Source organism: Rhipicephalus sanguineus, chromosome 11, assembly GCF_013339695.2.
Source record: "Rhipicephalus sanguineus isolate Rsan-2018 chromosome 11, BIME_Rsan_1.4, whole genome shotgun sequence".
NCBI lineage: Eukaryota > Metazoa > Arthropoda > Arachnida > Ixodida > Ixodidae > Rhipicephalus > Rhipicephalus sanguineus.
Window position 1 is genome coordinate 15,859,406 of NC_051186.1, and position 17,083 is coordinate 15,876,488.

Below are 17,083 nucleotides of genomic sequence, written 5' to 3' on the forward strand. Positions count from 1 at the left end.
TCAGTAATAGCAGCTTCGCACAATGATTATGCTTTGCAGCTATAACGAGGCAAGCATTTAATTCGTGCATGAATTTGTTCAAACGCATGTTCACAGCCAGAGATCGAAATGCAGGGTCGTACGCCGCGACAAGTCAACTAATCTCGGATGCCTTGGCCAGGGTGTCGGAACGAAATGTTTTTCGTTTCGGTTTTAGTTTCGTTCCACCGCAAAAAGTTCCGTTCCGTTTCTGTTCCGAAACGAGAAAAAAGAAAACGTTCCGTAACGGTTCATAACGTTTTTTTTTTGTATGCAATAATTCGAAGTTAAGGTAATCATAAAAAACATTGGACTTAGTTACTTGCCCTCCTCTTAAGAAAGTGGGACAGAGGTAAAAGACGTTCTTCCCACGTTCTTCAGAGGTGCGGAAGTAAGTGTACCACGAATGTCTACCAACTAGCACAAACCACTATACCCGTCAAAGTCAGAGTATTTATTTTCTCAAAAGTCAATTGCGATTTTTTTTTGCGGGCTCAATGCTTTGAGTCAAGGGAGTGAGCACGATCTCAGAAGCAGCACGTCATTGAGTGTACTCTGTGATGTGCGAGACTTCTGTTCTGATAAAAAATCGCCAGGCTGGCGCGGAACACGCAGCACAGTCACAGCGAAAGCTGGATGAGTGGCCTTTTTAGATCCCGTTGTACAGAGGGGTAACCAGAATTTTTTTTCAGGGGGGGGGGCACCTTCTTGATCTGAAGTGGGGGTTGGGCAGGCAGATGTGATCGCGTGTCATTTTGAGCTCTGTATGCCATGGCAAAAAAAAAAAAAATCGGGGGGGGGGGGGGGGGGGGCACGAGCTCGGTGTGCCCCCCCCCTGGCTACGCCCCTGCCGTTGTAGGCTCTCTTGGGGCAACTAATACAAGTACATATGCAAGGTACCCACTACGCCATAAATCATCGTAATTTTTCTTAATTAGCGAAGCATTATGTGCCCTTTGTGCTGTGACTGATAACGATGAAGACTTATGACAGACCTTTGTAACGGGTCGGAAGCATACAACGATCGACACGTTGCGCAGTTCGCATTGTGTGACGCCAGGTTGTTATTTTACTCTTCTGCCACGCGATATATCATATGTTAACTAGGGGTGTGCGAATATCAAATTTTTCGAATACGAATCGAATACGAATATCCACCTTCGAATATCGAATCGAATATCGAATATCAAAGGAAAAATGCCTCCACAGTAACAATATTTTATTTAACATGTAGCTATTTGAAAAAATAAAGCATTAACAGCCTGACTGGCAACATAAGATACACTGCCATCTCCAGAACACAATGTCCAGGCTAGCACAATGCACATCACAACACAAGCATATATCACGGCTCAATTAAAGTAATCACTAGATGTTATCATGAAGAAATATGAGTTGCTCCACATGATCAGGCAGCAGGCGCTCCCTTCTAACAGAGACACCCCCCCCCCTGCCACTGAAAAGGCACGCTCGCTTGGAACAGAAGTGGCTGGTATAGGGAGGTACACATGGGGCAAAGCTTTGCCAGACTGGGGTATCTGAAGGTGCCTACAGTCCGCCACCAGTCACATGGGTCACTGTCTTTCTTCAGAAGTGGTCCCGCATAGTGAACGAGTGGTAGTGCGGCACGTTACGGCCGCATAATATTGAAAATGTACGGTTACATGATCGCCAACAGCGCTGCACGTCGGAGATGCACCAGCAATAAATCATACGTATTGGGGCGCTCGTCGCAGGCAGATATCGTGCCTCCGTGTACTTACGATGTGTATCGCTCCTCTCGGCAACGTTTTTAGCTATACGAACGCAGCGGAAATGTGGAAGACGAGTTATTTTATGCATGATAATCGAATCGCATATTCGAATTTTTCGAATATTCGAAGTTATCGAATATTCGAAACTTTTCGAATACACGATTCTCGAATCGAATACGAATATTTCGAATGTAATATTCGATGAATATTCGAAACTTTCGAATATTCGCACACCCCTAATGTTAACACGATTCCTTGCCGGACATATGACGCCTGTACAGAGTGTTTTTGCGAAGGAGTTACAAGCACCAGCGGGGCACTGTGGTGGAATACTCGACTGCCGGGCAGAGGACGCGGGTTAATCCGATCCTAGAAATTTGCTTCTCATTTCAATTTTTCTTGTTTCACGCGAAAGCGGTTACGGACACCGGCGGCGGCGGACAACTATGGCGCCAAAATCGCCTGTTGCGATCTCATAACAGCTTTCGCTGTAACAAACTTCAGCGCCGACAATGCCCTCTCCACACTGGCCGGCGTGGCAGGTGCGCAAAAGTCTACTTGCGTTAATATAAACATCTCTGGTTGCCATTGTTCTCGTTTTTCGCACAATTTGAACATTGCTTTGGAATTCCTGCCGGAGGTACGCGCGAATACTGTACCCAGAGATATGCATAATTGCTCCTCAGTTGTTCCGGATTGCCAATGACCTCAGCTGTTCCGGATTGCCAAGTTTTCTCGTGAACCGAAAAACAATTGAAAAAAATTTCGGTTTCACTCCGGAACGAAATAATATAGAACGTTTCGGTTACGTTTTCGTTCCGGTCAAAAATATCGTTTTTGTTTTCGTTTTTAGTTTTTGGTTTTCGTTCCGTTCCGACACCCTGGTCTTGGCACTGTCTGTCGAGTTCCAGCGGTCGCGTTTCACTTGCGCATCTCGTTTTTAAAGACGATAGTCTTTCTTGGGGAACTTAAACGCAGAAATTTTGGTCTGTCTTTCTGTCTGTCTGTCTTTCTGTTTGTCGGCACGTCCCTCGATTCAGCCAATCGGCCAAAGTTGAACCACTTGCCCAAGGGCCAGCCGTCTTGAACTGGTACAGCTGTTCATACTTGTGAACGTTGTCGATCAAAAAGTATATATCATGCATATCTGAGGTGCAACATCCCTAGGTAAGTATTAGGTGGCGTGTTCCTTTAATAGAAAATGCATACATACGTAATTTTAAGGACCCTAGTTTCTTAAGCTGCGCTGAAAATGCATAAGAATGGAAGCTTGAGCGAGTTGGTACGCGTTCATCTTTGTTGAAACAGCGCTCACTAGACGACGACGAATTAAAAGAAGGCACAGGACAGGCGCTGCCTGTCCTGTGCCTTCTTTTACTTCGTCGTCGTCTAGTGAGCGCTGTTCCAACAAAGCTGAAAATGCGACTGCGCTGAAATTTGCCTTCCTCCGTGCCCTTCGCACGAGCTCATTGTTGTGTTTCGGTTTCGGTTCTGTATTGCACTGTACGGATGCCATGGGTTGGTGTTGAAAAACTTTACTTTTGAGAAGGCCAAGAAGGTGAAAAAAAATATTTAAAAAATGAAAAAGCAGCGTTGTGGGCGGCCTTCAGGCTGCCGGTTGTGGGCGCCGCTCTGGCGTTCCTGTTTTACTCAGGCGACGTGTAAATAAAAGAGTGTGTGGAGAGTACTCATTGAGTGCGGACGTTTCTCTGCTTCAGCGCTTCGCGCCAAACCGCGTTTTCGGGCTGGCTGGCGTCCCCGCCGGTCGCGTTGGTCACCGCCGGTCTTCGCCTGCTGCTGCGCCGGGACTACCAGCACGCAACACAGCACTCATGTTTCCCGACGTATTGCCAGATGGCGTCCATATCTCACACAGCGCCTCTTCTATCGTCTTTACACGACATTTGCAGCGAAGCACGCAGATACGCGGCCAATTTTTTCTTCCTTTGCTCTTACGAGGGAAGCGAAACATCTCTTATGTGAAACAGTGCACAGTGTAACAAAGCAGCGTGTCATAGCCGGTGAAAGATCTGGTCTAATAACGTAAAACGCCAGGGTGTTAGCAGCACCGTCAACGCGCTAGCCATTGCACTCCGCGTGACACTTCAGAACCTATATGGATCCCCGCGAAGAAACAGCGGCACGGAGTGGGTCAAAAATTGTCTCCACCCTGGAAATGAAGCCGCTGGCATCGAGGCACCCAAGCGAACTGTGCGCCACGTGACGTCACATCGGCCAGGGTAGGTAACGCTACAAAAGAGTTTAGAACGGGCTCTAGAAAGGCCGCTCTTCAAGCTTTCGCCGTGACTGTGCTGCGGGCACCGCGCAGGCCTGTCGCTTTTTGGAAACACTTGCAGATGCGCCACACTCACAGCACAATACTTGATAGGACACAAAAAAGGCATAAAAGTAAATTGCAATATATTTGTCCTGGCTATTATGAGGGTGTAATCACTTCAACAGCGCTGACTATATTGTTTTTTTTTTGTGTGTATATTGCACTCAGTTTATTGAGCGACTCATGTCAACTCTGCCGCATCGTGCCTACACATAAACTAAGCAAGTTTGTTGAACACAGAGGCTAGGATGGCTTCCCTGCATTCTTGGAGAGACAATGTGCAATGTTTTATTGGAATGAATGCTGTCCAGCCGACTTCAGGAAGTGCGACAGCACCATCGACAGCCGCTGGGAACGTGTTCATAGCTTCAAAATGTTGAAGACGTTTTTCAGGAGGCGCAACGCTCTCATTCACCGATTTCCTGCAAAAGTAATTCCAGAGGCATTCATTACTTCCGCCAGAACTGTTCGTGCACTTGTAGTTATGTCGCAGGGCCTTTATGAGAAATTCCGCATTCGTCATGACCGCTTGCATTAAAATAAACTGTTAAAAATTTATTTCTTTAGCGGATCCTTTGCTTACGCGCATGTTGACCATTAGTTCGAGGCCGCCACTGCACAGGAAAGTTACAGAAGAGCAAACGTTGCTCCCTATGGTGCGACAGTTGCTCCCTCAGTTTCCCACGGAACCCTCCTCTTTCAGTTGATCACTACGCGGACTAGCTATCTGTTGCGGGGACTAAATGTCGCACTTACTCCCATTTCGCACCTTTGCGCCTTAGAGTGTAGGATGTCACCAAATAGGGCAATTCAGAATGGCCCTGAGAAATAGCGCATTGCATGCTCATCCGGGTTGCGGTCATGAGCGAAAGAAATCTTCACTGTAGATTAGTTATCTTGGTGAGCCAGACGCACAATAGTATCTTATCTGTTAGCTGTGAAGTGTGCCTACCGCAGCACCGATCACCATATGGGAGGCCACCTTCAGATACAACAATTATCTACCTTCAGTGGGCGTCCCTTTGAACAGGCCCTGCTATAAATATAGCGGACAATGTTTTGACGGTTCAGCTGCGGTCAAGGATATCGAGAAACGGGCTCACGAACGCTTTTATTTTACAGCTGCTACAGACATGAAGGCTGCACTTTTCGTCCTAATCGCGGTCGCCGCACAATGTTCCGCAATGATGACAGGCGGTTGGACCGAGCAGAACCCATCGAGTGACCCAAAGTATTTGCGACTCGCGCACTTTGCGATTGCTCAACAGACAACTGGCCTGCCTAACTACCAAACAGTCCTGAGGCTGCTCAAAGTGCAGACACAGGTGAGCGAAATTTTGTGACAACAAGACAAATGATTGCCTGTTTGTTGATTTTTATCAAAGTAGGTAAAATATTTCTGTTGTTTTTTGCTGTTTTAAAGGCGAGTGATACTCTGACAACTTACTTCGGCCCTTCAACTCTTATAATAGTAGTCTTACACGTTTAGCTTGCCTAGCATTCTAGCTTTTGAGTATTGCGCTGTACCCCAAGAACACTGCATTTGTTTAAAATAAAGAATGATATCTTGAAATTCTTATGCTTATAGTAGTCATAATCATGCTTCAATCTATGCTAATGATCTGTGACGTTCGGGGTGTCTGCGGCGCACTCAGTTTCAAATTTGAAGCTGAAGTGTCCAAATGAGGAAATGTCAGAAATAAATAAGACATTGTATTCAATTATGTATGAGCTCGCTCAATCAGATGCAGCGAGCTCGCTCGAACAGGCACTCAACACTACGATACACTTTTCGATTGTATTTTTATATGTTGAGTGGAGAATAATCAGTTTTTGTCCATTTATCTGCAAACTTGCGCTGGCCGAAACTTTTCTGTGTCGTCACTAGAGACCGGATTTTAGGGAAATGTTTATTTTGTTCCTTGCGTTCCTATCGCGCCACTTTGATAAATGAGCACGAATTAGACGTTAAAAGGGCTTTTATAGTGTTTTTATAGTGCCTATAAATGCCTATTTTTGGCGTTTGTGCCTAAATGCCTACAAATGCCTATTAATGCCTATTTTCAAAATCGGCGCCTATATGAACACTGTTTAGCCTCAAGTTTCGCTTCCAAGTGCAGTTTGAGGCCGTTATTCATGTTACCTGGCAACATTGACTGTTCGGAACTGTTTGGGGTTCAACCTAGTCCTTTAGTTCAGGCAACTTGCGGAAAACAACCGCTAGCAGCAGTGAAGTGGGACACGCTGCAAGCATTCGCCGCCGCGCTGACATGGCGCGAGCGGTTGGTGAATTCGAGACCGCTGAGAGTCGTCAGCGGAAGTTAGAGTGAAGAACAAAAAAAAGAATAAAAAATGTGACGTGCAGGGGCTATTCTTTTGTTTGTAATTTACTTTGTAAGGTGTTTACTGCAGTAGGGTAGCCAGATTGCTTATTTTTGGTTTTTGTTCTGGGGGTGGAAGGGTTCAACCATACTTTATGTATGTTCGTTCGTGCGTTCGGGGGGTGAACCCCCCGAAGCCCCCCTTCTCTTCCTGGCAACGCCAGTGGTTCACTGTCAGGGGAGAAATTGAGTATACGCGTTTCGACCCGGCCAATAGGAGGAATCTCTCCCTTCTGGTCTGTTAGCGATATGGCTATCTGCTCCTGCTCTGCCCTTCGCGGTCACGTCGAAAAGACACGCAGGAGTACGTTGATTCGACAGCGGACATTTGACTCACCATGCAGAATATGGGAGAGACCGCGTTCTGGGAGCCGTGCGGGACAAAGCACAATTGTACGCATATGTTCAACTGTTGGCGCCTTTCTGCCATTTTAAGCAATAACATCCTTGTTTTCCGGTCGTAGATAGAGGTCGCGCACGTCTTCGTTTGAAATTATTTGCCTTTATGTGAAAATTTATTGTGCCTATATTTACGATTTTGAAGCCTAAAACATTGTATTGCCTGCCTATTTTTGGCGCCTAGAACGATCTTTCTTAATGCCTAAAAATCCGGCCTCTCGTCATCACTATGTAATAGTCACCTGTGACAAGTATATCGTCATGGCCATAAGACTTACAGCACATACACGGAAAAGAACAAACGAAGAAGAGACAGAAAGAACACATTGCTGCCTTCTTTTCTTTTGCATGAACTGTACGGTATGATCACTTGTTGTGGCAATCCTCCTGTTTCATTTTCCTGTGCTGCCCTCTCCCGTTTTGGTAGGGTTTTAGTACGGGCAGGGACAACCGGTATTGCCAGAAGCAAAGCCTCCGAGGTGAAGAGACGTTTCGCGACTTTCCCGCTAGGGGAAGGGCGCATGCGCCGGGGCATCGCGAAAACTGCGGATGGCATTAGTACGGTTCTTTCTGCGTCAGCAGAATATCGTCTTTACTTGTGTGAATGATACTGCTCAGTGTTCTTTCTTTTTCTTGCTAGTTTCTTTTTTCTGCTGTAATGCTTTTAAACGCATGTTCCCAAGCGCTTATTGCAGGCGACCTCACACAATAATTTATGCGTAATATTCTACAACAGCTAATGTAATGAGAAAACAACAACAACAAAGCATTGGGAAGCACGCTCAATAGTACTGCAAAAACTGCGAAATATGGCTACATGCTTAATGCTAATGCTTTTATCTCCAAGCAAGAACATAGGAGCGCACTAACTAGGACATTCGTTACATATTCTAGTGAAGCCGCGTTTATTTAGTGTTGAAAAAAAAATGATTTCATTATGCGCGTTACAGAAATGACAGAGACCGAGAAACCAGCGAAAGCACCACGCATTTTCCTCTGGGCCTTTACTGGTGGCGCTGTGCGTTGGGTGCAACATTGATTGAGCTGATTACAGGAGCCCAAACAACTGCCTTCTTAGAAAACTACTTAGTAAATTAATACCGCTAATAACAAGCATGGAAAATGTTTTTGTAGTGACCGTTGATTATTTTTCTAAAAATAGACTGGTACTACGGTAACGAACAGTGATCCAGCGAATTATCAGTTGTAGGAAACTAGGTACGATCTTAACTTGGTCATTGACAGTGGCATTTATTCTTCTTATATCGAAACCTGGAAATGCGAGAGGCGCTGCTGGCTGTAACGAAGAAATATTTACATCGCACGAGACTCACCACTCGAAAGATAGCATAAAAACCAAAATAAGCATTGAAGCACAGTTAAGAACCACCTTTTTTACTCGTATCGAAAAGTTGAGAAAGTTTGGTCATCGAGCGCAAAAAAATGGCCCATTTCACTGGTATAATAAGGATTCATTTAACCGCTAGCGCGCTGAAAACGACTGTTACATTCATTACAATAGTGTTCAGCGAAAATGAAGTAATCCTACAGAAATCACATGTGCTTTCCGTTTTAATTTTTACCAGCACTACAATCGTCATCGCGTCCGCCAAGCAGTGTTGTGGGCGTGTTTCACGCCAATTGAAGAAGACCGCACGCAGATAAAAAATTCTGTTTTAAAAATTTCTGATCACTTTCCAGAGAAACCGCTGCGAGGTTGGACACTTCAGACGGTGCGCTTTATATTGCGGTACAAAACAGAAAAGCGATGAAGGACGGCAGACAGTCCCTTTAAAAACAAGCATGTATAACTTGAAATTGTATTTTACGCACTTGAGGCAGCTTTCGGTTTCGTCAGAGAGTAAAATTGTGCTTCTTTTTTTTTTCTCACGCATCCAAAAAGGCGCGAGGTTGCGCTGCTTGCGGCGCCGTCTTGGATTTCGTTTGCTTCAAGAGAGAGAATAAGAATAAAAGGAAGGCGGGGACGTTAACCAGGGCTGAGCCCGGTAGGCTACCCTGCACTGGGGAAGGGGGGAGGGGGAAGGAAAGTTAGAGAGGAGGAGAGAAAAGCCACTCTTTCAGCCGACGTAAGAGTTCCGCGTTTGACATCACAAACGGCGAATCAGTCCGGTATCCTTGAGAAAACGCAACAGCGCTTTCGTTGCCTTTCGAAACTGTGATGGCCAGCCCCATGGTCCCAATATTTCCGCGACAGTGAGAGCGCTTCCGTCCATTTGATTTAGTGCAGTGTTGAGGTGAAGCCTCCCGTTTGCGTATGTCGGGCAGTAACACGGAAGGTGCTCAATAGTTTCCTCAACGGCACAGTCGTTGCATTCTGCGTTGTCGGCCATCTCTATCTTAAATGAGTAGGCGTTGGTGAACGCTACACCCAGACGCAGACGGCACAACACTGTATCATCTTCCCGGGAACGACCAGGTAGTAGCCGCAGTCGTAGAGCTGGGTCGAGAGAATACAGTCGATGGTGTGTGAACTGTGACGTTTGCCACTTTCGCAGTGTCATGTTCTGCGCCAGCTTACTTAGGTATCGAGCCGCATCAATCCTAGATAACGGTATAGAAACAAGGTTCGTCTCTACATGTGCTTTTCTGGCAGCTTCATCGGCGAGGTCGTTGCCGGAGATACCGCAAAGACTTGGTATCCACTGAAACACAACGTTGTGTCCTCTTTCAGTCGCATAGTGCAGCATTTCTCGTATCTCCCACACAAGTTGTTCGTACGATCCACGACGAAGTGCTGACGTAACACATTTTAGAGCCGCCTTTGAGTCGCAGAATACTGCCCATCGCTCAGCCGGTTGTTGCTTGATATAATCGACGGCACCTCGCAGGGCAACAAGCTCCGAACCAGTCGATGTGCTCACGTGATAAAGTTTGTAAGCGAGGTTGATGTGTCGTGATGGGATGACGGTGGCGCCGGTGGACCTGGCCTGGGTGGTAGAGCCATCCGTGAATACGTGAATTCTGTCAGCATAAAAAGTATGCAAACAGTCCAGAGCTGCTTGTTTCAAGGCCAAGGTAGAAAGGTCTTTCTTGTTTCTGATTCCTGGGACGGAAAGGCGCACTTCGGGTTGACGTAAGCACCACCAGGCGGATGGCGAACGCGCCCAGGGTGCGAAACCCGATGGTAGCAAAGTGCGGTGAGAGCTGGCGACGTTGGAGAACGACGCCTGTGGTCGTTGTTCTGGCAGGTACGGCAGATGGCTCGACACCATCCGTGAAATATGTCAAGCATGCGCTCTCAGCGCATCGGCTGTGACGTAGGTCGTAACCGGATGGTCCCGAGCCAATATAACTGTTCCAGCTGCTGAGGTGCTTCGTGGTAGACCGAGGCAAACACATAGTGCTTGTGCTTGTACGCTCTGAAGTACTCGCATATTCGACACGGAAGTTTTAGAAAGCAGAGGATAGCTATAGCGCAGTAGTCCAATAAAAAGTGCTTGGTATAGCTGTAGCATGGAACTCAGTGATGGACCCCATCTTTTTCCGGCGATGAATTTCAGGACGTGGACAATAGATACGAGTTTCGCTTTCAAGTACAAGACGTGAGGGCTCCGGGAGAGGTCTCGGTCAACAGTGACACTTAAAAAATGATGACTTCGCTTGTAGGAGATAGACTGGCCATCAATGCATATCGGCTAACTGGTCATCGCTTTTCGCGTGAAGGCCACCAGCGCACATTTCTCTGTTGAGATTGTTAAGCCTTGCGTGCGAAGGTAGTCAGATGCTTTTGACGCTGCCCTCTGCAGCCTTGCACGAACCTGCAGGCGTGTCACTGCTGATGCCCAGACGCAGATGTCATCAGCGTATAGCGAAACACTGAGTGTTTCCGGGAGCGCCTCCGCCAGGCCAAGCAGAGCAAGGATGAATAGAACCGGGCTTAAAACACCGCCTTGTGGGACGCCACGGCACGTGTAGTGGTCGGAGGTCGGGCCATCTTCAGTATCTACAAAAAACGACCTTCGTATCAGGTAACTTCGGATGCAACGAAATATTCGCCCTCCAAGTTCAATTAACAGAAGCGTGTCTAATAAAGCTTGATGGGAAACGTTGTCATAAGCACCTTTCACATCAAGAAAGAGCGCAACTGCTAGTCGTCTCCTGCATTTCTGCTGCTCTACTGATGACACCAGATCGATGACGTTGTCAATCGATGAACGGCCTCGTCGAAATCCCGCCATAGATTCGGGGTAAACGTTGTGCCGTTCAAGGAACCATTGCACACTCTAAGCCAAAAATGGGAAAAATGAGAGTAACTGCGGGTTTTAGTCCTAAAGACCAACTGTTGCTCCCCAAAAAGACCAACTGGAACAAGATGGCTGACATGTCTCAAGTTGGGAGAGTAACCGTTTAGGGTTAGGTTGGAAGGGAGCAACAGAAGGATGAACGGCAATATTTGCTCTCGGCGCGCAACCGTTGCTCTCCTGCAGGACGCACCCTGTATCGGTCGATGCATGGGCCACATTTTCTTGAAGGCTGGCGTAGAGGAAACTACTTTTTGTAAACTGAACAGAGAGATACGCACGCTAATAGTGACATTTAGCTTGTACGTATACTTTTTAACCTTACCGTGTTACCGGAACACATGTTTTAGAAAAGTTTCAGCTCCCCGTATGTAAACGTTTACGTAAGTACGTAAACGGATACCTTTACGTTTGAATAAACCATGAAATGGTGATGATAACTGCACTTCAATTATATTTAATTTAAATAAGATTGTATCACCGCTGCGGCAAAATCACGAGGGGTTTTTAGCGTGTACAGTATCCCGGTATACGCAAAGGGGTGTACAATACAGAGTTATCCGACGATGGTGTCGCCATCTTGTGACGCTTCGTGCAACCATAGTATGGGCACGTTTGTTTTCGCCTGGTGTTTTTGAGGAGAAAAACGATTGAAAAGATAACTCATTCGTAATTATGCCGCGGCAAGGCGTTTACACCAGAAGTAGAACGCACGATGTTTCTGCAATAACAATTTTTAGCTTGCCTGGTTCATCTTGTTCCCGCTAGATGGCGCCACCTATTCAGCCTGTCGGGGTATTTATGTCAAGGCTTCTCACGTGCTTACAGCTTCGGTATTCTATTTGTAGCTCACTCTAGTGACTTTAGCCCCTGAAACAAGCTGATCGCAATTGGCGCTCGCACTTCGGCTTATTTTTACTCGGCGGCTGGAGCCTCGGTAATGCGGTTATCGCGAGTAGCCGCGAACGAAGGTGGATTTGCGAGATAGGGCCGTCTACATGTAAAGCCAATCCGGCGAGTAGTTCGCGTTTCGTGAAGGCCCGCGCATGCACAGCTTCCTTCCGGCAACTCGTAACACGGTAACGTAAAGCTAAAAGCCCCTAATACAAGCTAAACGTTCCTAATAAAAGGCATGGTTGCACTAGAACGCCAGCACCTGAAGCTGCTGTCGTCGCATGCTAGCTGGTGTGTTTGCGTATAACACTTGGCATAAATATATAGCCTGAGATTGTGGCAATAAAATGCGTAGCTTCGCGAGACTCCGTATATACTTCGCGACAAAGCGGTTGAGAGAAGTACACAGTTGATAGACTTTACATTTGCGGTTTTTTGCTGAACGGTCGTCTCCAGCACAAATCGGCAAAAGCCCCGACTGCAGGGTTGCAGCAGAGATCACGCAACGAACACTTTTATCGCGATGCGCAGAAAGACTGACAGCGAGCTAATGCCGCTGCCCCCCCCCCCCCTCATCTCTACCTTGTCACTTGCTGATTTTGCTGGAGGGCAGCTATCGCAATCGAGTCCGGTAGTTTGACTTTGTGTTTAATCTCAGAGCAAATGGACGTTATCAGCTCAAGCTGTGTTGTCTTTTCAAAGGGGGGGGGGTGACTCTTCCGCAAAAAAAATATTAATATTGATATTAATAATAATAATGATAATAAAGAAGAAAACACACCTCCGGGCAAAAAAAAAAGAAATTGCTGGCCTTTTAGCTAGCGCAAAAGGGAGCTCTGGCAAAGCCTGTGTTTTAGCGAGAGACTCACTACCCTGACGTTTTCAGATGTTTACACTGTTACTTTCGATTATCTTTTGAACATCAACAATGGTTCTGCACGCCTATGCTCATTTCCTTAACGTGTCAGAACGCGCAACGACCCGTCGGTACATACATAGCCCCGTTTCCTTTCAAACGGGGCCGTAGCGTGTGGTGGCTTAGTGGTTAGCGTACGCGCATGGAGATTAAGGGGTCACGAGTTCGAATCCTGTGTGTTTGTTGCAAATTTTCTGAAATTTATTTCTGAGTAAGATGTCTGTATATCGTTTGTGCATTCAAACAAATATCTGTATAAACCTCAATATGCTCTATAAGTCAATCAAAAACGAATTTTTTTTTGGCCCCAGAAGAAATTAAGGAGTAACGGGAAGGAGCATCCGTTGCTCCCTTGAGGAGCATCAGGAAGGAGTAACAGTTGGTCCTCAAGGAGCAAGTGGGGGGGACTAACCGTTCATCCCCTGAAGGAGCAACTGAAAGGAGAGCAACGGTTCATCCCCTTGCCGTTGCTCCTTTTAGGAGAGTAATGGGAGTGGCAATGCACTTGCTCCCTCAAAGGAGGAACCCCTATACCCCCGTTGCTCTCTTTTGGCTTAGAGTGCAGGCGCGTGAGAATCATGCGCTCCATGAGTTTCCCAACACAACTGGCGAGAGCTATAGGCCGGTAAGATGGCAGCACCAGAGGTGATTTTCCTGCTTTGAGCAGTGGCACCAGACGGCTGCGTTTCCATTCTTGAGGTACGACGCCATCTTCCCATGACCGATTAAATAAGTTTAACAGTTGTCGTCTTCTAGCTCTTCCATAGAGAATGGAGCATCCATACTCAAATCCCGTGGACCTGGGATATCGCATAAAAGCATGTCGGTGAATAGGACTGTCCCGCCGGTGATTTTCGTACAAAAATCTGCAGAGTCAAGGGCCTTGAAAGGATGACGTTGCTGGGCGCATGAGCGAAGACCCTGTAGAGTTCTCCATACACGAGACAGTGCCTTGCGTGGGTCTAATGACTCGCAAAAGCTTTTCCATCTTTGATCCTATAGCTTGTCTATTCTGCGCTGTATCTTTTTTTTTGCATACGCCTTGCTACTCTAAGATCAAGAATTGACTTGGTGCGCCTGTACCTTCTTTCAGCACGTCGACGTAACGCACGAAGACTTTGTAATTCGATTTCAGCTTCGGTACGCTTCCGTGAATGTGTGAAGCTGCGCATACAATCTTGCATTGCGTCCGCAATTACTTCTTCTAACCTGCGCGAGCAGTCATTCTTGCATGCGTCCTCCACTTGGTCTTCATAAAGCGCCCAGTCAATATTTCGAGAGACCAGCGAGGGCGAAGCCCCTAGGCCATGAATTCTCACATAGGTCGGAATGTGATTGCTACCATGGGTTTCAATTTCCGTGAACCACCGCACTTTTGAACTTAGGGAACATGACACCAGTGTCAGGTCGAGACAGCTGCTATACGTCGTCCCTCGCAGAAATGTCGGGCTACCATCACTCAGAAGGCGCAGGTTGTGGTCTGACGCAAATGATATCAGTAAGCGGCCCTTTGAGTTCATCTTCAAGCTTCCCCACATCGGATGATGGGCATTAAAGTCGCCTGTTATAAACACTGGGCCTGGTATAGCTGTCATAATGTCCGTTAGTCTCTTACAATCAAGTTGACTTGTAGGGGAAATGTAGACGCCAATAAGTGTAAAGGACAACCCCTTCTTCTTCACAGTAATGCACACGTACTGGTTCTCGTCATCTGGCGGTATAGCATGCGCGAAATAAGTAAGGTCCTTGCGAATGTAAACAATAACCTTGCTGCTCCTTCCATTCGTGATTGAAACGAAAGGCTCATACCCTGATATGTTTATGGTAGATGAGTTCGGTTCACAGATTACCATTATTAGGAAGCGGTTTTTAAATACAAACTGCCGGAAATCCGATATGCGTGACCTGAGGCCTCTCACATTCCATTGAAATATGAAGGCTTTTCGGACATCCTCTATAAACGATTGCTGTTGCCGTTGACAAGCCATGGTGCTGCTGTTTGTCTTATTAAGCAATGGTATTCTGAAGGCTTGCAAGAACTGGACTGATGGTATCCAGCAGCTGCAATGCGCTTCGTGCTATTGGTGTCTGCATCTTGTCCACGAATACGCGAATAGTACTCACTAGAGTACAGACCATGGCGACGAGTTGTTTATCTTCATCTGTTGCTTTAGAAGGAACAGACGAAGGGTGCCTTACTGTGGGAGTCTGATGACGCTCATCAGTTGCGTGTCGTCTAGGGAGTTCCCGCCAGGCGTCTCCTGTGTTGCTGTTAGAAGCTGCTTTATCCTTTGACCCGACTGCGTTTGTTCTGGGCGGCAGAAGGGGAGGAGACTTTGGGCGCGGTTCACGTGGCGGCGAGGCCTTGGAGGTCTTGGAGCACCGTCGGCGACGGGGTCGTCGTCTGATGGATGCGGCCGCTTCCCGGTGAGATGAGTGATCTCGAACCATTTTCTTCAGCACTGCCATTTCCTTTCAAATAATGGGACAGTCCTTCGAAGAGGCATCGTGCGGCCCGCCGCAATTCGAACACTTCAGCACACTGGCCTGGCACGTGTTCGTGGTGTGGGGTCCTGTGCATCGGGCACAAACGGCAGTGTTCTTGCAGACGCTGCTCACGTGACCCAACTTCATGCACTTCTAGCACTGAAGCGGCCTCGGTACGAAGGGACGAACAGCGTGCCGAAAGTGTCCCACCTTCACGTGTGATGGGAGGGATTCACCCTTGAATATAACCTTCACGCAACGTGGCGGCGCGAGACGAAAAGCACTTGTGATGATAGTGTCTCCTGTCGCTGGCTTGATCATGACTGGCAAGTCGGCATTGGCAATGGTCTCGTCAACATCGTAGATTACTCCAGTGCTAACTTCTTTGCCAAGCGGTATATGAGAGCGGACTTCCATCTCATTGAGCTCCGTAACCTTGCGCAAGGTATCCAGCGCAGCCGCGTGTTTGACATCAATAGCTAAAACGTTCTTGCGCGTGTTCACTCTGACATCTTTGATTTTGATTTCGTTTGGCACCAGCGCCTCTAGTTGTACAGACACAGCTTGCCTGTTCAGGCGTTGCATGTTGTCAGTGGCGAGAACTGGCATGGAGAGGACGGTGAATGCCTCGATACTCCGCGATGATTTATGGTGGTCGCACTAGAATCGGATGCCGTGCTCAGAAACTGTCGCTTTGCCTTGCGGCTCGTCACCAGCTCGAAGGCGTCGTCGCCAGATTCTTCACTGCTGACATAATTGTTCATGGTGTCGTCGCTCTCAGTGTCGCTTTCGGTGCCGTTGCGCTTCCTGGAGGCAGCTACCGCGGGCTCTGCGGAATCCGGCGGTCGCTTGTGGGACTCCACCTCCATCGCACTCCGGCAGGAAACCCCACTTGAGTGGTGCAATCAATGTTATTCACAAAAAAGATCAGAACTGAAAGACTCAGCGTTCTGCCAGAGAGGCACTTCGTCGTTGCCCGTCCGTTTGCTTCAAGCCATGCGCTATGCCATGCGGCTCTCCGCGCTGGTCGTACTTACTGTGACGTTGTATTGTTGTTAGGATATCTCACATGTGCTGCGCTGTGAAGGCGTGCATTTATCGTCTCTTTTTGATGAATGAACATGGCTTGGATTGCAGCAGCAGTGTTAAAGTAAACGCATAGACTGTGATTACAGCAAAACAAGTGTTCTGTAATCGTATAATAAGGATTCATTTAACCGCTAGCGCGCTGAAAACGTCTGTTATATTCATTACAATAGTGTTTAGCGAAAATAAAGTAATCCTACAGAAATCCCATGTGCTTTCGGTTTTAATTTTTACCGGTGCTACAAACGTCATTGCGTCCACCAACCAGTGCTGTGGGCATGTTTCACGCCAATGGAAAGAGACCGAACGCAGATCGAAAAATTCTGTTTTAAAAATTTCTGCTCACTTTTCAGAGAAACCACTGCAAGGTTGGACACATCAGACGGTACGCTTTATATTGCGATACAAAAGAGAAGAGCGATGAAGGACGGTAGCAGTTCCTTTAAGCTCTACTACCACAACAAATAATAAATAATTTAAGGTCCCCATGCTACTTCGTTATACGGAGGCTTATCTGTACTCTTAATAGCGCGGAATATAACGACTGA

At 47.1% G+C, this 17,083-nt stretch overlaps 1 protein-coding gene across 2 annotated transcripts in view; it reads left to right on the top strand.

The window, feature by feature from the left end:
• The window catches only part of LOC119373832 (salivary cystatin-L2), a 56,363-nt gene that overhangs the window by 34,357 nt on the left and 4,923 nt on the right, over positions 1–17,083 (top strand). The window contains exon 1 of one of the 2 annotated variants that reach the window (XM_037643891.2): positions 5,208–5,435. The exons of the other annotated variant lie outside the window; for it this stretch is intronic. Coding sequence (XP_037499819.1) covers positions 5,244–5,435 — 192 coding nt within the window. The 5' untranslated portion in view covers positions 5,208–5,243. Of the gene's footprint in view, positions 1–5,207; positions 5,436–17,083 lie in introns of those variants that run through there. 2 annotated transcript variants of the gene reach the window in all.